At 39.4% G+C, this 22,921-nt stretch overlaps 1 protein-coding gene across 8 annotated transcripts in view; it reads left to right on the top strand.

Annotated features, from left to right (window-relative positions):
- Positions 1–22,921, top strand: part of pxna (paxillin a) — a 125,037-nt gene that overhangs the window by 76,804 nt on the left and 25,312 nt on the right. For 5 of the 8 annotated variants that reach the window (XM_052032252.1, XM_052032255.1, XM_052032256.1 and 2 more), the window contains 6 exons: positions 7,046–7,272; positions 10,493–10,543; positions 11,445–11,551; positions 12,833–12,972; positions 15,753–15,954; positions 19,889–20,036. In XM_052032252.1, coding sequence (XP_051888212.1) covers positions 7,046–7,272; positions 10,493–10,543; positions 11,445–11,551; positions 12,833–12,972; positions 15,753–15,954; positions 19,889–20,036 — 875 coding nt within the window. Of the gene's footprint in view, positions 1–7,045; positions 7,273–9,305; positions 9,367–9,454; positions 9,510–9,534; positions 9,616–10,492; positions 10,544–11,444; positions 11,552–12,832; positions 12,973–15,752; positions 15,955–19,888; positions 20,037–22,921 lie in introns of those variants that run through there. The other 3 variants (XM_052032259.1, XM_052032254.1, XM_052032260.1) reach the window with 3 other exon arrangements.

The following is a 22,921-nucleotide window of genomic DNA, read 5'->3' as shown; positions in this document are numbered from 1 at the left end:
TGATTGAGAGAGGACATTGGGAGCTATATAGCCTACTCCTGCTCCTTTTTTGTTATGTTCCTATGTAACTAATTCAGATTGTGTTGTGTACACGGTAACTTTTGCATTTATCTGCCCCTCACCCATATCCCAGAAGTGCATTTCAGGCTGTGCTATTATTACCCTAATGTTATAATCGATCTTCAGCATAAAAATGAAAACCACAAAATGGCGCCTCTATAATAACAACCACAAAATGGAGCCTCAATCCTTGTCAGCAAACGCTCGAATCAGATGAGATCTATGCCAGCCCAATCATGCTGACTGCAGTCAGTGGATCCCGAGGGAACTGCTGCTTATCAGCTATTTGTGCCTGAGGATGTCTTGGACCATCCATGGCCAAATCTTATCTGATGCTCCTGAAGTTAAGATGCTAGCATACATGACTATCTGCTCCCTGACTGAACTCGCTGTCGAGTCCAGTGGTAGACCATTGATTTGCTGAAGAGTGCATCTAGGTGCACTACATCTGGCTCTCAGCTTTATGTCTGGGAAGGCAAATGAATGCTTTGCAGTCCCAATGGACAGAGGGAAGTGTAGGTGAATTATTTATTTTACTTTAAGCTTTTTAATTATTTATTGCCATTTTACTGCATTTTAATTACATTTAATTGTTTTAACATTTTTGAAATAACCTTAAATTTTTAAATTGATTCAATCCAGTTCCATAGTTTTTTTTCATCTATCAGAGACATTTAAAAAGTGTTGAGCTCCTTCTCAGCCTTAGATGCCCAATGACCAGTCAAGGGCTCTCTGGGCAGGCATCTTGGACGTATGATTTTGGGAAGGTGCCTGAGGCTTCTGGTGCTGCCTGGACACCACTGCATCACCAGAAGTCTGTTGATTGTGGATGGACAGCTCGTTCAACCCTCTGCATCCAGATGTATAAAGTGCGGGCTGTTGGGTACCATGAGTGGCGATTCCAGGCAGTGGAGTGGATCTAGGAGAATCCCGCCCAATAATCCAAGGAAAGGTAGTAAGGCCAAAACAGCCAAGTTCAGCATAACATATATTCATACTGAGAGGCTTGTCCTACATCTTACCAATTACTATTTAGGAGTGTTGTATTGTTGTACAACACATTCAAGTTGTTTTAAGAAACCATTGGCTACATAAAAAATATTTTCATTACAGAGTTCGATTACTCTTCCTCCTCATTAATTTTGTACCCCACTTTGTATGCTCCTATAATTTGTGATTCATTCGTATCTCTAACTGTTGCAAGAATTGCATGATTAAACCTAAAAAATGAGTGAGGCAGGAATAAAAGTTATCATTTTAACTTGTATAGCAAATAGAATGGAAGAGACTGAGGTCAAAATGTAAATGAGAGGTCAAAACATCAGTAATCTAGGAGAAGAAAATGATGCCACTATGAAGGCTGAAAGTGAAAAGGGCCTGATAAAACATTGTTATAAATTAAAAATGTGTGGGAACTGTTTTAATCTTGCACATCAAAATAATACAGGTTGTGACATCCAGAATGCAAATCTAATTCAAAGTAGGTAATGCTATCTTGCTGGGGCCAGTGTGTGTGTGTGTTGGTGTGTGTATATATATTTTGTTTTATTTGTGTGTGTGTGTATACGGCCCTTCAGCCCAATGACTCCATGCCAACCATGGTGCCCACCCATCTGGTCCCAATTTCCTGCATTTGGCCCATTTCCCTCTAAGCTCCGCCCTTGCATGTACCTATCCATGGGCTTCTTAACTGATACTATTTTACCTGCCTCAACCGCTTCCTCTGGCAGCTCATTCTAATATACTCACCACCCTCTGCGTGGAAAAAGTTGCCCCTCAGGTCCCTTTTAAATCATCCCTCTCTCAGTCTAAATCTATGCCCCCTACTTTTGGACTCCTCTACCCTGGAGAAAAGACTGCTACCATCCGCCTTATCTATGCCTCATGATTTTATAAACCTCTATAAGATTGCCCCTCATTTTCCCACGCTGCACCTAGCCTGACCAACCTCTCCCTGTAACTCAGGCCCTCTAGTCCTGGCAACATCCTTGTAAATCTTTTCTGCACTCTTTCCAGTTTAACCACATCTTTCCTGTAAAAGGGTGACTAAATCTCTGCACAGTACTCCAAGTGCCACCTCACCATCAACTTATACAACTGCAACATAATGTTTCAACTCCGGTACTCAATTCCCTGACTGACAGACGCCTTTTTCACCACCCTGTCTACCTGTAACGCAGCTTTCAACGAACTATGCACTTGTATTCTTAGGTCCATCTGTTCCATTACACTCCCTAGTGCCCTACCATTCACAGTATAAGTCATATGCTGGTTTGACTTTCCAAAATGCATCACTTCACACTTGTCTGTATTGAAATCCATTTGTCACTACTCAGCCCACTTCCCTAACTGATCAGTATAGACAGAAATGAGGAATGCAATGCCAAAAGCAGAAGGTAGCTGATATTGGGCAAGACTGCAATATTGGGCTTCTTTAAGGCATTGAAAGATAAAGATGTCACTGGCAGTTGAAGTAACAATAGCTGGGTATTGGTTTTCACTGTGTGTGTACATTTGAAGGGAAGTAGATTCACTCATTTGAAAATAGGCTGGAGAAGATTGCTCAACATCCCACAGGAAGCAAGGAGAAATAGGTATTCGGTCCTGGGCCAAATAAAGCCCACTTGTTCCCTTGGTGGGGGGTTGGGTGGAGAGTGACGTATTTGGGACATGTGATGCAGATAAACAGTGGAATAGGGAAGATGATCATGTGATGATAAAGTGGAAGGAAAGGAAAGAACAAAGTGAACAAGATTGATGGATGGAATTAAAAGAGCCTCTTGTACATCTTTTCAGCAGTCAGTGTGTGATAGGTTGACCTAGGAAGTAGTCCATTGGGTTACCAGGAATGCAACACAAATTGATGGCACTAAAATACTTGCTTACTTGTTATTGCAATTTAGAATATGAGACATTCATTTAGTGCACTGCAAGCTTCAAAAATCAGCAAAGTGATCATGATCAAGTTAATGATGTTGGTTGATGGAGCTCTATTGGCAAAGGCATGCTGCATTATAAGATATTTTTACATCCATCTGAGAAATCAGATGGGTCCTGGTTTAAAGTCCCTCAAAAAGATTCTATCATCAATAGGGCAGCAGGTCTTCTGTACTACATTGTGTCAACCTAAATTTCATGCTTGAATTTTTAGAGTGAGACTCAGAGTGAGAGTCAGAGATAAGAATAATAATACCAGAGCCAGAGTTGAATTTATTTTAACAAGACTTGCTTAGTCACTGTCTCTTCAGGATGCAGTGGAGATATTGTAGGGTTAGGAGAGGTTGCTAGGGAATGGTAGGGTAAAGTTAAAACTAAAATCTTCATTCTTGTTTTCATTTCAAATTCATACTTGTAGTCAGAAAATTGTTTGCTTTGATTTCTGTTCACTAATAGGAAAGGGCCTCAGTGAAATTCCCAAGGACCTTTCCTTCACTCCACCACTCCCCCAGTCCTTTTATTTCTCTTCTGTATTGCTACCCAAGATATCTTTCCTAGACAGGTCAGATTCCACATATGCAGGTGGTAGCTTTACATCTCCACTATCTCAGACGTGCCACACTGTTCAACATCTGATGTCAATGAGTAGAAATCCTCCTTCACCAAAACAATTTTCTTCACCATTCCCATTACAGGAAAACATCTGAAACTAAGCCAGGTGGTTTGCAGACTTGCTGCTATTTAACAGAGCAGAGTTGTTGTCCACTAAAGCTGTGTGTACCAGTTTCAACGTTGTCAGCTCTGCCACTTTGTCTGCTCATTTGCTGCTGAAACTTCTGTCCGTGCCTTTGTTACCACTATTCCAAAATTGTCCTCAACATTCTCCTTTCAAGCCTACATTTATTCATCCAAAACTCTCCAGCCTCTGTCATTGTGTCTCGTTCACCCAAAATGCTTGTGTTTGCATATCTTAATTGAGTTGTACTCCAAGAATGCCTTGAATTAAAATCTTCATCCACGTGTTGCCTCAGTAGGCTTGACACCACCATCCCCCAGTACAATTCATGCACCTCCGTCCAATCTCACAAGCTTTCCAATTACACCTCCAATTCTCTTGCATTCCCTGATTTTAATTGTTTTACTGTACCTTCAACTACCTTGTACCTGAGCTCTGGAACTTTCTACCAAAAACATTCTGCTTCTCTCTCTTTCATTGACACTGCTTTTTTGACTGTGCCTTTGGTCATCTTTGCGATGTCTTGCCGTTTAGCTCAGTGACAAATTTTTGTTTGATAATACATGATGTTGAGTTTGCTATTGAAATTCAAGTGATATTTGATTTCCTTGGAGATAGGAATACTCAAGGATGGTAGAAATCTTGCAAGTTTTGAAGCAGCATTAACTTTCCAAGTTCTGTTGGTCATAAGGTCATGCATCTTGTTATTGCTAACAGCAAATCTTGGCCAGTAGTTACAAAGAGTCATAATTTCAATCCAGTTCATATAAAAATATTTATGGCTTTGACAGTTTACTTAAATTGCAATTTTTTTCTCTGGCTGTGTGATGAAGCCATTAAGATTAATAACGTGCCAGAATTTGCTGAAAAGATAATGGCATGTGAACAGTACACTCTGTTGTTAATATGCAAGTTAGCCAGCAGCTTGCATCAATGAAAAGATACCTCATGAATTGCGAATCACCACAGGTTGCTGGACAGTATGCCAGAAACTTTAGGAAGATGGCAACTTGCCCTAATCGTCCCTTTAAACTCTGTACAGAAAATTTAGTTTGGCTGCTGATGTTGTCTGCATCACCTTAAAGTTGTGATTATTGTTAATTACTGTCAATCAGCCTGTGGCCCAGAAAGTGAATTAAAAGCATGGAGTCTCATAACTTCAGAATCAGGTTGAAATTTTTAAAAAGTGTGATTTTTAAAATTTGGAAAAAAAACTTCTTTGTGTTGTTTTGGACAAAATGAATTTTGCTCTTACTAACTTAGAATTGAAATTCACCCCTTTTATCACCCTCCTTAGTGTTCCGGTGTACTTCTCAATCCCTGTATCTCATTTGTTAATGAGATACCTTCTTGGTCCTAGCATTCACTCTGGATCCAGATGCTTTGCTGCCCTCTCAGCAGTTATCAGCTTGCAGTTTCAGCAGCTTGCAAGGCAAATATATTTGAGCCAAAGGGTGCAGAAACACATCTAACTAATTTGGAATGCCCCAGGTCACTCTACATCAGCACATTCTGTCTCAACATAATTTTAGCTGAAAGCATTTAGGAAACATATCGAGCTTCCTCTTGTATTTCTAATTCCATTGTATTTCCTGAACTTATTAATTGAGATGGACCCCAATGTAGTAGTACAGCAAAGCACTAAAGGAAAAATCAGCACCAGTGTCCTATGATGAAAACTGGTAGAGGTGCAATATCAGCCGAAAGTAAGAAGTGTCTGGTTAAAGTAGCACTTGATAGGCTGAAGCATGTGTGTTTATCTCTGTAACCATGTCTTTCATTTTATTGGATGAATTCCATACTAATTTTGGAAATCGTTTTTAGCTTTTTTAAATCAATATTAAGGCATGAGGAATGAAAGTAAACTGGTTGTGAGAGAAATACAAAGTGTTAGTTACCTGGGAAGAGATTTGTAGCGAATCTATCATATATGTCCTGGCAAAGCCTATGCTCATTTATGCAAATTTCTATATCTCTGATATGTTTGGAAAACCCCAACAGGTCATTTAGTTGAAATAGTCAATAGCTGACCAGAGTTCTAAGCCAACAATATATTATTTCCATTTGTCTTTGTTTGATTGAATTATCTGTCTGTCTGCTTATCTCTTTCCCCATCCTTTCTTTGTAGTATCTTCTGCTTTGCTTGTTACCTGAATGAATTGAAATTATGGGATTACAGGAGTGTCCAAGGAATAAATTGAATGTTGGCCTACCATGGTAACACAACATGATTTCACAATAGGTTGAATTGAATTATGCCTTGAGAATGATATAATTACTTGTGAAGTATTGATGAATATAAGTAGAAGATTGATTGAAGCTGTTGCCAGTGTATTATGACACAGGAAAGGGCAAGACCCATCCTTCAGACTGTTGATAATAGTAATGCAATTATTGATATTCATATTATGGATAGATATTCCCACTGGGCTTGAAGATTCTGCTGTAACTCTGGACTTGGATTTTCCTTTGGATCCCCACATAAGCGATGAAATAACAGCAGGGTGTTAATTGCTTGCTGAGGGCTGCCGTAAATTCTGACTAGGTGATACAAAGCACATTTCTGTTCTTATGAGCAGCATACTTTCTAAAGGCTAATTATTCAACTTTCTCAGGCCCGGTGTCATCAGCAAAAGCTGAGTTTTGCATAAAAATAGGTGCAAAATTTACTTGTGAAAAATCATCAAATAAGAATATTTATTTGTTATTTAATAAGTGAAACTTTGAAGGGATTGGAGGCACAGAGAGATGTAGGCTTTTTTGAAACAAAAGGTGGTCACACAATCCTAAGGTTTGTTAACAAGATGAAAGTGTACAAAATTGAAACTGTAGAATGTTAGATTTACTTCTGTATGCCTTTCTTTAGAAAGCATTTTAAGATCATGGAAAGGATATTCACTAAGATTCTAACTAGGCTGGAGAACTTTAATTATAAGAGATGCATTATATGAGGATAATAAATTAAAATGAACATAGTAGACATTTTAAAATTGATGGGTTTTAATGTTAACTCAGCAGTGTTTCCAGCATTTTCCATTTTTATATCAACAGTAGGTTATTAAAGCATTAATGCCCTCTGAGAAGCATGGTGGAAACAGGATTCATAATATCTTATAAAGGGAATGGGTAAATGTTTGAAAAATAATATATTTTAAAGCTTCTGGGGGAAATGGGACTGCAGTTAGCTGTTTCAGAGAGTTGGCTGAATAACAGGATAAAGAGTATTTTTATTTTGCTCAACATTGCAATGTAATTTGTTTTTGATTAACTGTTATGTCTCTTTAACTTAATTATCCTTATTTATTCTCTTAGATGCTCTGCTAGCTGACCTAGAGTCAACAACCTCACAGATTTCAAAACGACCCATTTTTATCCCAGAGGAGACCCCATATTCCTATCCAACCGGAAGTCACGTTTGCCAGGAAGCATCCATGCCGCCACCAGTGCCACCTCCTCCCTCAGCTGATGCTTTGAATGGGGTAATCATTGACACAGTTGAACAGTGGCAACCACCTATTTCACGATATCAGCACCAGCAGGTAAGTGTGAGCCATCATTTACCCATGTGGGTATTATTCTTTGACGTGTCCAGCTACCCCCCTCACCCCTGCCACAGTTTCCATCTTTCATTGGTATTGGTTTATTATTGTCACTTGTACCGAGGTATAGTGAAAAGCTTGTCTTACAAACCGATCGTACAGGTCAATTCATTACACAGTGCAGTTACATTGAGTTAGTACAGAGTGCATTGATGTAGTACAGGTAAAAACAATAACAGTACAGAGTAAAGTGTCAAAGCTACAGAGAAAGTACAGTGCAATAAGGTGCAAGGTCACAACAAGGTAGATCATGAGGTCATAGTCCATCTCACTATATAAGGGAACTGTTCAATAGTCTTATCACAGTGGGGTAGAAGCTGTCCTCAAGTCTGGTGGTACATGCCCTCATGCTCCTGTATCTTCTTCCTGATGGAAGAGGAGAGAAGAGAGAATGTCCCCGGTGGGTGGGGTCTTTGATTATGCTGGCTGCTTATGACCACTGAGTCAATTTTCTACACCAAATTTGAACAATTGAGTGAATTTTCCATACCAAATTGGTACAGTCAACATTTCTTGAAGCTGCTTCATCTCCTCATCTTTTAGACTATTAATGGAAGGAACTCAACAAAGTATCACAGACCTGGATTGCCCTGAGTTAAATAGACCTCTCCCATTAAGTAATTAAATACAGGTCTCATTCTTCAATAAGCCGTTCATGACAGTAACAGGGAAGAACAGTTGTCTAGAAAGTTGGTTACACAATACATTTTTTTCTTTAACATTGTGGAACTTTTCCCTGATTGAATTTGACCAGGTATTTCACCTTTCATTCATGGTATGGTTTTTGCCCATGGGGTGCAAATGACTTCATTCCCCTTGCAATGCTTCTTTAGAAAAATTCTTAGACCACATTTTAACAGGAGTACCCATTAGTGGGATAACCTGCACTTCCCAGCACAGTGCCGGACTGGTTTCCCTGCCAGAAAAGTCAAAACTTGCTCTCATCCTTCACACCCTGCACTGCAACAAAATCTCCACCCCAGCCCTACCTTTGCAATCTCAGCTCTGAATCCTTCCCAGTCTATTACCTTGCTGTGCCTTCCTAAATACTGGCAGTATTACCATTTTTCCCTCCCATCCCCACCATCTATCAATACTGAATTCTAACATTTCTAGCCCTTCCCAGCACATGGCACATACTAGCTGGCACATTTTCAGTCTCAAAATAGCCATCGGTGAAGAGCTGCTATGCCCATCTATCATACTAGAATTGCTATGCAAGTGTTTCTTGAAAGCCTCCTTGTTGTAACAGAGGTTCCCTTAGTTTCTATAAAATGAGAAAAGCCATTTTTGGCACATATGCTATTTTGTGTCATCCGAAAGGATTTCTTCTATTGAGGGAGAAACCTCCTTGATTGTGTTTCAGTCAAAGACTAAACATAACTGTGATATTTTACTTTAAAAAAAAATGAGAGTACATTGAATGTTGTGCAATTTTAAAGTATGGCAGTGGCACTGTGACACATCTGGGAATATGATTCATAGTGTGTTGTAGGAGTAAACATGGATTATATGGCAGTAAATGGCATTTAAGAGGCTTTGAATTATGAATAGAATCTTAACAGATTGAAAGCATAAATGTACTGAAATCATCTGCCAATTTGTATCTGAGTTTTGTACTATTTTCCACTGAGTCATTCAGAATGGCTTCCATCTGTTATAGAACAGAGTTGAACTCAAACAACTTGGCATTATTGTCAGTATCCAGGAAGAACATTCCTCCTTTGAAATTACACTTTAATTTCCTGCAGTGGAATTCCAGTAGCACTGTCAAGTGTTTCCTGCTAGTGCTAGACATGTGCTAAACCCAAGAATACATTTTGTTGGCAAAAGATGCAAATACATTTTGCAGTGTTGGAATGAATGAATGGTCTTGAATTAAATTCCCAGCATTAGAATAATTTGCAGCAAAGGGAGTTTAAGCACAACTTGAAGCCAGTAATGATTTAGTTTTCCCATGACTGCTGGTGAGACAAGTCTTGGGATCTTCTGAACCTTGTGTCAACTTGAGTCTTCGTGAATGGGGGAAGGGATGTAAGCAAAATGGAACGTGAATGTACTGCCAAGCACTGAAGGAGATTGTACTGCTGATTAGTCTAGTGACAAGGCAGCAGGCAACTAAAATCTTGCGAGTTGCATCTGAAATTATTTTTTTTTACAGCTATAAAGGAAAGACGGTGAATGTTATGTGAATTAATTTCAAGAAGTTTATTGATAAAAATGCCACATAAGGGACTATTAAGAAGTTGAAGCAAGTAACATTTAAAAGAATGTAGTCCTGAGGTTGGGGAGAAAATGTTTTCTTATTCAATCAGATGTTTTCACTGATGTATGCCATGCTGTGATTTGTGACCTTTTGTTCTTTATTTATGTAATCGATTTGAACATAGTAAGATGTTGAAGCTTTTTGATAGTGGTTTATGAATGCACAGGAAACTGGGAGAATTCACATGGGCATGGAAAGGGTAGAAAGCTAATAGGTGCCTAATGCAGTGATATTTTGTGTAAAAGAGCAATGAAATAAATGGAAGACAAGGTGTTTGAGAGTAAAAGCAGAGAGATCTTGGATATCAAGACAGGTCTTTTAAATGTGGATGTGCAGGTAGAAAAGCCATAGAAGTAAAATGTATCTGTTTAAAATACACTTGAAGTGAATATGTCATAGCATGGAATTGATAACTTTTCATGCGGAAGATTGAGCAGTTCAGATTTTGTTTTCTTTGAACCCCCAACAGTAAGGGAACTATGACCATAGAAACAGTACAGCAGTTGAGTTGATGTTGAATGATTTGAAGAAAATTTGAAAAATTGGTATTTTTGCTCTCTAAGATGGGTCAACATAAGTTTTCAACACCATCAAAGCCATTGAGAGGGTAAATGCAGGGAAAAAAATTCTGCATTTACCCTAAAAAAAAAAAATTTTTTTTGTGTGGTATTGAAACACAGGATTATATGACAAGAGCAGAGGAGCAATTTAGTGGCTTTTTTTCCTCATGGGTTATTAAAAAATGAAATGAGAACAGAAAATTATGACATCAGCAGTAGATAACTTCAGCTGATATATTAGCTGCGGCATCAGTGAAGTTGAAATAGCTTATGGTTGTGCATAAATTCAATTAATCTATGACTATAAAACACTGTTTTCCCCTTGTTTGTACAGGGTTACCAAGAAGAGGGCTCCCCTTCTACTGGAATCACCAGCTCTCCCAAGGTACAGCCTGGAATGTCTTGTAGCCAGGTCATAGACTGAAATTGTCTGACAGTTGTAATTATTTGTTTTGTACTTGTAGAGTTTTGGCAATCCCCTGCTTCTCTCCTTTACTCTTTCCCCATCTAACCTTTAGCAGCTCTGTCTTCCCTCTCCGTGCAAATCCCTTGCCACTTCTAATGGATTTTCTGTTTATTTGAATAGATGAAATGTTGCCAACTTCCACCCACACCAAAGAAAAAAACAGTCACCATTTGCTGTGCCCAGGTGACACCATAACTGCAGCTGTAGGGCCTTAGAAACCTATCCATGTCTCAAAAGAAATGAATTTGCATTGACATTTCTGTGGCCAAAATTTATAGTATCTAATTTACGTCGCTTGAATTTCAGAACATTTTGATCTGTAAATAGCACCTGGAAGAAAGCTAATTAAAAGTGGTTCCAAGCCAGAATTGAAAAGCGCAGTATCCTGCAATATCCAATGTTAAATCCCCAGGATGTTCTACTTTACATCGAAGATTGCAGGTGCATACAGATTAAAATTTTCTGGCTATGATTTTGAGTCACACCTTACCAGTAGCAGTGCAGGATGAACAAATAACTACCTAAGAACAGTTTGTTTGAAAGGAGTGGTAGCATTCAGATGAGTAGTACATTCTCTGTTTGAGTTAGTGATTCATTCTTCTAAATTAATTTCTTAATTTAAGAATAAAAGGAAACTTGGAATTTCATTTTTACTGTGTGTGGCTAGAGCTGGATGCTACCAGTTCTTTAAAGCACCCACATTAAATTGAAGGAAATTTGGGTGTTGGGTTTGTTTTTTTAGTCTCGAGGTGTATAGATTCTGTATCTGAAAGTCATTATTAACTTACCCATTGCTGAATATTAGATGTTTTTATTTCAGCCGCAGCAGCAAACTTACTCCACAAATGTGAAAAGCAGTTCCTCCTTCTCTCGAGATTCCATCAGTCCTCCTGTCCCGCGTTCTTCTGAGGAAGACCATGTTTACAGGTACTCAACCGGGCAAGTTCTTCTTTTAGGTGGGGTGGTAGATATCATAATACTCCTCCAGCAATCTCCTCTTTGAGCAATATAATTATAAGTGCCTAATTCAGATGAATCCTACTGTAGGCAGAATAATGATTATGAACTCGTCTCTAAGGAAGGTAACATATATGATCCTCAGTCATAAGTAAAGTTGTGGTATTTTGTTGAGACGGTACTCTTTGTAAATGCAGAGGCACAGTGATATTCTTCAACAAGGAGTGCTTGTTTAATTTGATAATTTAGGAGTGTTTTGGAAGAAAAGTTACATTGATAGCTAGACAAAGACTGCCTTTTTAGACAGAGTGACAGTAACAGCTGAAACAGATCTTTCTCAGATTACACGTCTCCTAAAGTGGAGCTGAGTACATTATGGACGAGCAGTCAGAGTCTGAGAGACTCACAGATAGCCTCAGCGTCATAAATGGAAATATTTATCATACCACTTTGCTAATGTTGCTTTGCTGTATTCCTAATGTTAAAAATAATGTATCATCTGTAAATAAAATAATTATTGAGTGACTATGTGTGAGGTTATTAAAATTTTCTCCATAGCAATGTGACTATATGGTAATAACTTCCAGTTATCTGGCAACATTAATGCAATAAAATCCCAAAGTCCTCCACTGAGGACAGTGAGAAGATGAGTAATAATCTGCAAATTAGTAGGGGTGAATGAAGTCACATTTGGATAGGTTTTTGGTTTTTTTTCATTTTGAAAGGCAGAGTTTAAAAAAAATTGCCAGGAAAGAAAATCCAGGGGAACAACTGTGGGCTTGGGAAAAGCCCAGGACAGTCTGCAAATCAGAGCAGAAGGATGGTGTAAATGCAGTGCAGTGATGCTCAACTCATGAATATTTAAATGCAAGACATCAGTGTTACTCATTATTGCCTGTTCGATGTTGAAAGGTTGCGGGTTAGTAAGTGGTGTCTTAACTCTGAGATTCTGGGGTATCCACCCTCACTGGTGTCCTCTTATCAATGTCATCAGTAACCATGTTTTTTTATGGAGTTGCTTTAAAACTCTGTAAGTTGAATGACTGATGTAAATGTGACTTGCTGGTTCAATGCACAAATTATGATATCACAACCACTATAACATTACTCCCTGTTGTGTAAACTAATGGTGATGACAGTGTTGAATAGTGTTAATGCTGATGTTTAAGTGAGGTATCCACCTGTGCACAGTGTGACTCAATCGTCTGAGCTTTTAGATTACAATGTGCTCTTATTCTGCCACATCTGCAGCTTCCCCAATAAAACAAAGTCCTCGGAACCGTCACCGATTGTCATGACTGCATCACTGGGTAGTAATCTCTCGGAACTGGATCGTCTCCTACTCGAACTGAATGAGGTGCAACACAATCCACCTAGCAGCTTTGCAACAGGCAAGTGCTTAATGTAACACATAGAAATGTCTGCCTTTCAAGCAGTCTTTGTCCAGTTCTTTCCAAAAATCCTTGCTTCAGTGTAGTGCAAAAGGAAGTTTTTTGTTTACTTGCCTTTTTTCTTTTCCTGTGCACTGCCTTCCCTTGCTTTGCTGTCAAAATCCCTAAATAATTACTTCTGTGCAGATAGTAAATAATTAAAATAACATATTGGTAGAAAATTAAAACATCCTGGGAGGTACAGAGTGCACACAATAATGTAATACCAGGTCAGACAGCAGCAGGATGTAGAACCAATTGTAGAGCTAGAAATATGCCCACTACAGTTTACCATGAGGCTGGGGAGACAAGTAGAGTGGTGGGCATGAATTTAGATTTGGAAGGTCACTTGAAACGAACATATTATCCATGCATACACATAATCATGTGTCATTAATGTGTTCAATGATTATTAGGTGTTGGTGGGTGGGGTGCTTTCTGATATTCTCTTGTATGCCTCTGGGGTTACAAGACAGTGTGGGGAGTGCACCCAAGAATGGAGAGAATACAAAGTTGAAAGGCCAGTTTCAGAATTCACCAGATACAACTCTATTGTTGCATTATTCACTTGTGAAAATTGGAAGCTCTGAAATCTGAGGAATTCAAGTAAATATTCCGGTATTTAAAGACTAGCTAGCAGCTCTGTGTTTATATTTAATCTTATTATTAGTATTTGTGTTTAATTTGTGTATTATTTGAGAAATGTGGACCTGCAATTTGTAAGATAATATTCCTGAAATGAAAAGGTTTTTCCTCACATCAGACTTCTTCCTCAGTTATCCTCTCCATTGGCCCAAAAGCTATGATAGGGATTAGTCAAGTGGCCAGTTTCCAAATTTCTCCCAGTGGTAGACAGAATTAGTGACCGAGTGATGCATGAAAGCTGTCATAAGGGAAATGTCTTGCTTCTATTTGAAATTTCCCCTGTGACACAGCAGAAATTGACATGTGAGTAGCTGAGCAAATGTGGATCTATACTTTGACTCAGGGTGTCAGGGAATTAGCCTTCCCCACCAGTGCCCTGCCCTGTATCATCAGTTTTTGGAGATTTTTGTTTCCTGCTTATTCATTCCCCTGATGTGGGCATTGTTGGCTGGGCCAGTATTTCATGCTCATGCTGGAGCCAAGTGGCTTGCTTGGACCATTTCAGAGGGCAGTTAAGAGTCAAGCACCTTGGTCAGCCTGGAGTGGCATATAGATGAGATTAGGTGTCAGCGTGTCTTTGAAATACATTAGTGAACCTGATCAATTTTTACAGCAATCCAGTGTTTTTTTTGGTCATCATTACTGATGCTAGCTTTTTATTACAGATTTGTTAAATTTCCTAACTTTTTTTATTCCCAGGTGCATGGTGGAATTTGAGTTTATGCCTTTGGATCATTAGTCCAGGAATCTGGATACTAGACTAGGAAGTTACCCATAGTCTTTTTTAGTAGAAAATTGCATTTAATTTTGCCTCTTGTTTCAGCTCACTTTGACAACTGATTCTACAATGGCTGCAGTTTGTGACCCTTGTGAAACAGTGCAGTGTTATGGCATAAATTCCCATTTCACACCCCTGGGGAGTTAGCAGAGTGAGGCTTGACACATACCCATAGATTTTTAATTATTTTTAAAATTGGAGAGTCTTATCGGAGTTATAGGTTTGAAGGTTGGACTTGCATCCATTATAGACTTGCATATATGATCTAGATTGATGCTTTAGTGAATTATGTTCCAAGTAAAGCTGTGAGCCAATGCCTCTTCTATCCACAGATAAATGCAAAAGCTGTCACATTATTATGACTAATATTTTCCTTTGACCTGCATCACTAAATGCAACATATAAATGAGACATTCAACGTGCATACACAAGAACAAGAGAAAATAGAAGTTCAAGTAGACCACCTGGCCCCAACAGTCTGCTCTGCATTCAATATGATCATGGCTGATTTACTCCAGGCCTCTATCCCTCTGTGGCAGATCTCCATAGCCCTCAATCCCCTGATTTTTTTTTTTCAAAATTGTATCCACCTCCACTTTAAAGACTTCAATCAAACTAACTTCCACAACACTGGGGTAGAGAATTCCAGAGATTCACTATCTTCTGCGAGAAAATATTTCTACGTATCTCACTTTTAAATGACCAGCCCCTTATCTTGAAACTATGTCCCCATGTTTGAAACTCTTCCACTGGTGTCATTGGCAAACTTGGATATTTTACATTTTGCCCCCACTTCCAAGTCATTAATATAGTAAGAACCAGTGGGATACTCCACTAGTTATTACTATATTAATGACTCAGAAGTGGAGCAAAATAACTGGTAGGGTACTCTACTAGTTGTATCCTTTTCAACCTGAAAAAGAGCCATTTATTCCAACTCTCTGCTTTTTGTGATAACCAATTTTTCAGTCTATACTAACAAACTTCCTCCAATACCATGAGTTTTTTTAACATGTGTACCCAGCCCTTTTATGTGGCACCTTATCAAATACCATTTGGAAGTGTCGATTGCCTGTTGCATTTCAATAAAAAAGGTAGTTCAGAAATAATCCACAGGTTGCAAAGTTCTGCATGGTGTTTTGAGGAATAGCTGTGGTGCAGTTTAAATGCAAGTTCCTGTTTTACATTACAAATGAGCAAGAGCTCCAAGGGAAAAAATTGAGTCTTAATTAATAGAGCTTTGGTAAATTTTGATTCAAAATTTTAAATTGTTCTTGAAGTGTTGTTGTGATTTTGTTGTTTTGCTGTCCTTCCTCAGATGAGTCCAGCCGCAGCCCCCATTCTACTCCTGTCAGTGGCTCACAATACACTGGTCAAGAAAATGGAACTCAAATGGGGAAGAAAGTGCCTCCCCCAACAAAAGAAAAACCCAAGAGAAATGGGGGCCGAGGAATTGAGGATGTACGGCCAAGTGTGGAAAGCTTATTAGATGAACTGGAGAGCTCAGTCCCCAGTCCAAGGTGTGCACATGTTGTTGTTGTTTTAATAATTTCTCACTTGTCTGGCAGGAGACTGAAGAATCTATATTTATAACCATGAAAATAATAATTCAGTCACATTGCTTGCTTTTCTGTAGTTTTTCTTCTAGCCAATAATTTCAACCAAAGAGATTGCATATGAGATTTCAGACAGGTGGCATTTGATGACAGTGCGTGTGCAGTTTCATCAAGTCCTATTGCAGCATTAGGCCATTAGAAAGGGGAAATCCCATTTATAATGATACTGCCATTAGAAAGAAGAACCTTTCCTCGTATGTCACAAGTAAGGTAAAGAACACAAATGCGTAAGGTAGAAACTATTTTCAAGAGAGACTTGAAAGAAATCTGCCATTTTTTTAAAACTAGTCATCAGTAAGTTGCTGTAGACCATGAGCATTGAATCGTGGAATTATTATGGCACAGGAGGATCCATTTGACTAACTGAGCCTTTGCCGGCTCTCGTTTGAGCAATCCTGTCACTTCATTTCCCCACTCTCACCCCATAACTTTGCAGATTCTTTCTACTATCTAATTCCCTTTTGAAGGGGATTCTGTTCCGATCACCTTTATAAGTAGTAGATTCTACATTACAAATACTTTCTGCATTTTTATTTTAAAGAATCTCTCCTCGCATCCCCGTTGTAATCTTTGACCCAGCCTTTTAAATTTTATGCCCCCAGGCCTTGAACAATCTGCTAATGGGAGCAGCTTCCCTCTATTTACCCTACTTCAACCAGTCATGATCCTGTATACCTCCATCAAATCCACTCTCAACCATGGGAAAACAACACCAGCTTCTCCAGTATAACCTTGCAGCTGATGTTCCTCATCCGTGGACCTAATCAAGTGAAACTTTTCTGCATTTTCTCTGCGACCTGAACATGCTTTTTCCAAGTGACCAGAACTGGACACAACATTTCTACTTTTGACCTAACCATTATCTTGTTAAGATTCGAAGAATTTTCCTGCTTTGTACTTCCATACCCCTGTTTATGAATTGCAATGTCCAATGCACATTAATAACCACTCTGTCAATGTGTCCTGCAACTTACAGGAATTATTCATACATGCACCCAGGTCCCTCTGTTCCTGCACATCCTTTAGAATTGTGCCAATTAATTTGGATTACCTTTCCCTTTTCTTTCTGCCAAAATACATCACTCTGCATTTCTCTGTATTAAATGTTGTCTGATGCTTAACTGCCCATTCTGCAGCCTATCTATGTCTTCTTGCAGTCTTTTGCTGTGCTCCATACTGTTTACCATTTTTTTTGCAACCTTGTTATCAAATGCAAACTTAGAGATTTGACCCTGTACAGCCTTGTCTTAATTACTAATAAACATTAAGTGTAGTGGAGAAGTGGTCCACCATCTACAAATTTTACAATCATTGGGTTCAACTCTCTGCTGTCTGACTTTAAGCTATTCTGCTATTTAAACATAATATAGAGAAATGTGAAGTGATGCACTTTGACAGAAAGAAAATGGAGACGCAATCCAGATAAAGTGATGCAGGTCTAAAGGGTGTGTTTCTGTTCCTAACCTGTTACCAACCCTTTAAATCCAAGGCCCTCTATTTTGCTAATGAGCTTTTATGTAGGATCTTTATCAAAATCCTGGAATTCATGTAGATGACATCTACTACATTCCCTTTGTCCATCTTCTCTGTTACCTTAACAAAAAAATTCAGTCAAGTTAAGTGAATGTAGTTTACCAAAGCCATATCGGCTCTCCTTTATCATGTCAAACTTCACCGATTAATATTTTCCCTGATTATTGTTTCTTAAAGCTTCCCCACAACAGACATTAAACTGACTAGTCTGCCATTGCCAGACAAGTCTATTAGCCTCTGTCTAAGAAAGTTGCTACATTTGCTATTTTCATGTCCTTTTGGGATGTCGCCTATTTATAGGAGATAATAGCATGCTTCTCTGTAGCATTCGCCCTTCTCTCCCTCTGCAATTAATGAAGCAGCCCATCCAGACCGGGTGATTTGTTTAAACAATGCCAGTCTTCCTAGTACCCCCTCCTCATCCACTATCTATGCTACCTCTCCTATTGAGATTTTGGCTCCATCCTCTTATGAATGACCACTTACTCAGTATTTCAGTTATGTCTACTGGCTCTATACATAGATGACCTTAAGGTGTAGAGTGATGTAGTCGTCCGTAAGATTCCCTTTTATACCAGGTGCCATTCTCTTCTCATTCTCTCTTTTCATGTCTTATTTTACTTTTTACTTGTGACGTATTATATTCAGCCTGGTTCTTACTTGAGTTATTAATCTGAAATACATCTTGGGCCCCCAATGTTTCTTCATGTTCACCATCTCTTTTGTCAACTAGTGAGTTCTGGTTTTATTTCCTTTATCTTTCCCCCTTGTGGGAATGTACTGAAAACGTCTGCCCTTTAAAGGTCATCCATGGTTCCCTTACAGTTTTGCATATCAATATCTTGTTCCATTTTTTTCTTGCCTTGTTTCCTTCTCATCCTATTGAAGTTAGTTCTCTTGCAATTTATAAGTACTACTTTAGACTTCTTTCCCCTCTCCCTCATTAATTTAAATCTGATTAAGCAATGACTACTGTTCCCTGAAGTCTCCCTTCGGCACTTGGCTGAACTCATTCCCCCGAATCAATAATAGCAGAACTGTATTCACCACAATCTGTAACCTCAGGGGCAGACACATCTCTCACTCTACCAATACGTCAAGCCAGGGAATCAACCCTGATTCATTGAGGACTACAGCAGGTCATGCCTAGCGTACCTGAAAGTGAGATTTACATCATGGCGACAGGACTACATGTGTGCTAAACAATATGCAGTATGGACTCTCTACATCAGTACACCTATACAACTAATCACCAAGGCAACCCTGGCTTCACCCTATCAAAGATGTTCCCTTTGCAATATATTGTACGTCCCTCCCTTCTCTGCAACTTAAGACTAATGTTATCTGTCTCTTTCCCAGTGCTGATGAAGCGTCTTCAACCTGAAACTTTAACTTTGGATGCTGCCTGATCTGTTGAGCGTCTCCACTATTTTCTATTTTTGTTTCAGATTTTCAGCATGTACAGTTTTTAATTTTCACTTAATGTGCTTGGCAATGACCATCTGCAGAAGGGGGTATCTTAAACACCTACCCATGACACTTAATGGCATAACCATTGCCAAGTTTGCCATCAACAGCTTGGGAGTAACTATTTTAATAAGAAACAAAAAAAAATAGCAGGACTGGCCATTTGATCCTTTGTGACTGCACCACCATTCAATAATGTCAGGGTAAATGTCAGCCAGAAGCTCAACCATGTCAACCACAAATACTGTTTCCATAAGAGTAAATCAGAGGCTGGAAATTTTGTGGTACATGGCTTAGTTCTTGACACTGAAGTCTTTCAACCATACCAAATGCATAAGTCAGGAGCATGATGGACCACTATCCACTTGCCTGAATGAGTGCAGCTCCAACAGCCTTCAGAAACACAACACTTCCCAGGACAAAGCAACTTGCTTGATTAGCTTCTCTTCCACCCCTCTAAGCATTCAGTCCCTCTACCATCAGCACACTATATCTGCAGTGTGCCCAATTGACAAAGCCTTGGGGAAACGGGCATTCAAAGATCAGATGTGATTCATTGGTTAGGTACCTGTTATTGGCTAATCTGACAGCAGCTCAGAAACCCATGCTTTTTGCTACCAAGAAGGACCAGGGCAGCAAATGTATTTGCATGTATGCAGGTTCCCTTCCAAGTCTCACACCATTGTGACTTGGAACTTATCACCATTCCTAACAAGATTTGTATGAGAACACTGCAGGTTACATTCTGAATTTGATTGCAGGTGCTGAATTCTGTTTTGAGTGTTTTGTGGTTTGTTGTAGTCTTGGGTAATGCTGACCAGTTTGGTCTCCTTTTCAGTCCTGCAAATGCTGCGTCTCCAGTGGGTGGACCAGCCTCTCAGCGTGGCACTCCAAACCAACAACAGGCTCGCATATCTGCTTCCTCAGCAACTCGTGAGCTTGATGAATTAATGGAATCACTCTCTGAATTTAAAGTTCACGGCAATGTGAGTGCAATCAGATTTCTGCCTCTTTCTGAGTCCATTAATGGAGTTCACAAGCCTGATAAAAGCATTTGTCTATGCAGCTGCCAGGAAGGTGTAGCCAGCAGCAGGTGTTTGTTATCAACGTAATGGGAAAGTGATCAGGAAAAAAGTCTGATTGCTGGAATTTTACCTTAGAGAAAATATCTGAAGTGAGTTTTTACTGAGCCTTGGGGGTTATTTACTGAAGCAATGATTTTCCTAGGAAAAATGCACTCTAGATTTCCCTGCTGAAAAACAGTGAAGAATGTTTTCCCTTCCACTTACTGAAGAGAATTTGTTAGATATGGCAATTTCAAGCAATTACTAACTGTGTAATAACTGGAATTTGCAGTGGAAAGGCATTCAACATATTGGGTTTTCTTTACTATTTTTATATCAGTGCTTTTGGGGATTACTACATGTGGCTTGAAATCAAATGGAATCAGGTCTGAACTATTAAAGATATTTGTATTGTTGGAAATCACCCTGTACTACTTTTTACACATCCTTTTTAGATAATGGTAACAGAACTTACCATTATCTGATGGGCATGCAGAAAAGAGAACACCAGTAATGCAGAGAGAGATTGGATGGAATGTGTATGGAAAGCAAAATGGTGCTGGAGTGTGACAACTCGGTGCAAGCTGCTCTCTGCAGATCTACTCATTACTTTCACTATAATCATTCTACTCTTTTAAAATTAAATTCCATATACACTTTACTCTGTATTCTGTATTGTTTTTACCCTGTACTACCTCAAAGCACTGTGTAGTGAATTGATCTGTGCAAACAGTATCCAAGACAAGTTTTTCACTGTACCTCGGTACAAGTGACAACAATAAACCAATAACAATATGTCAAGAGCTGCAGACTTGGGCACGAGATACAGCAAATGTACTTGGGGTTATGTATTACAGCATGGGATGTGAGCCTTGCGGAAAATGGGCATACAGAGTTCAGCTGTGAGACATTGATTAGGCACAAGTCATTGGCAGATTGGAGGGAGAGTGAGTCGGATGGTGTTTGGTGACAGGGGAATGGAAGGGGTGCAATTTTCTGGGGCACTCTACAGGATGGGCAGTGAAGATTAGAGAAATTGGTGAGGCAAGGCAGGGATGTCGAATACCAGGATGAATGGGAATTTAATAAATAATTATATCTTTTTTTATTTTCTATCTTTTATTCATTTTTTTTCTATCCTTTCTGTTGCTCTCCTTTCCTCAATTTAGGCTGGTACTGTAAGTCCTATAAGTTTTGAACCAGATGAAAAGCAGAAAACATCTACTCCAAATAACCTGTTAGAGTCTGCTCCTGCCCAGTCTCCCATTTCTCCATCAACATCTAGAGTACTCTTATCTGTGCTCTACAATTCCCAGTTTATTCCTAATGGTACAGTCTTGCCCTCTCCACTACCAAGAACACCCAGTCCCCTGGAGCTGTTGCACATTGATGAGGAGCCTAGTACATCACCACCATATGCAACAGCATTACCTAACCATGCCACTTCGTCGCTTCACCACCCAGTGGTGCATCCATCTGTAGGTTCAAAACTGGACATTAATATTCCTCCAGCTGTGACCTCACCCATTTTGGAATCTCCTGAGCCACTTCCCACCATCCTCAGGGACATGCAGAAAACTGGAAGTGAAAAGGAATCCACGGAAAGTAAAATGTTGTCTTGTTCTTTAAATACCACTAAAAAATTCTCCAAATCCACACTGGCCTCAGGCAGTGGTCAACAGAAGGTTGATAAATCCCTGACTACAGACTTTGCTGAGATGAATGAAGCCTTAGATAAGTTGCTGTCCTTGTATACTGAGGCTGTGCCAGAAGAGCACCAGGAGACCAAGCAGCAAGTCCTTGAATCAACAGTGGTGTCAGTGGCAAAACCGTCAGTGTGCCCTGCTACCACAGAGTTTTCCTCCTTGGAGCTAGTGACAAATGGGAAACCACTGTATCAACAGCATATTACACAAGTAGCCAAACCTGGGGGAAAACATTCAACAGAATTATCCAGTCCAAACAAGATGCGTGAAAAACCTGCACAACCAACAACACAGCAGCAGCAAAAACAAGGCAGGGAAATGGCAGTGGAACAAAAGAATGTGAACGGCTATTTAGAGCATCATCAACCAAATGAGAGGGTGCGAGAAGGGAAGTTTGATTTGCCTCCAGTTCAAATACTCACAGTGGAACGGATTTCTGCTTCACGTCAGGCAGGCAGACAGCTTGAATGTGGAATGCTTTATAGAGATTTGCTGCATGAACCCCTTCTGCATGGCCAGAATAGCGACAAATGCAACCGTTTATGCTGTTGCACAACTCCGTGCATCTAACAATGTCCATGACCCAGCCAATACCGACATTTTAACGGCATTATTGGTAGATTTCTCTGTGGAAATATCAGTGTGATGAACAGTGGTTGCAGTACTTTATAATGCCATTAACAACACAAGGTCCAGGCACTGAACCTGTTTTAGTTATGTCTGTACTCAGCAGTAGGAGAGAGTTTTACAAGGGGTACAAAAGGCAGAGAAGAAGCATGTCTCAGTGCAGGTAAAATTATTTGTTACCATTTGATTGTAATAGTCCACTTTGTGGGAGGCAGGCAAATAGTAGGCCTAGTATATAATGAATTGTAATGCAGAAGGTCTGAACTCAGGAGATCCAGTGACAGCACATCAGAGATCACTTTGATATGCCATTGGCTACTCCCATAAAATTAATCCCTTGGATTTGTTTCCAAACCATTATGCTGTGGAAATCATAAAATCTTAGCCTTCGACAGGATTTGATGAGAAGGATTGTCATTATATCAAGAGAAACAGAAAAGTGGCACCATTGGAGCCTTTTTACCTGGGCCTTGC

The sequence above is a fragment of the Pristis pectinata genome, chromosome 17 (assembly GCF_009764475.1).
Source record: "Pristis pectinata isolate sPriPec2 chromosome 17, sPriPec2.1.pri, whole genome shotgun sequence".
Lineage (NCBI taxonomy): Eukaryota > Metazoa > Chordata > Chondrichthyes > Rhinopristiformes > Pristidae > Pristis > Pristis pectinata.
This window is presented reverse-complemented; position numbering and strand designations above follow the sequence as displayed.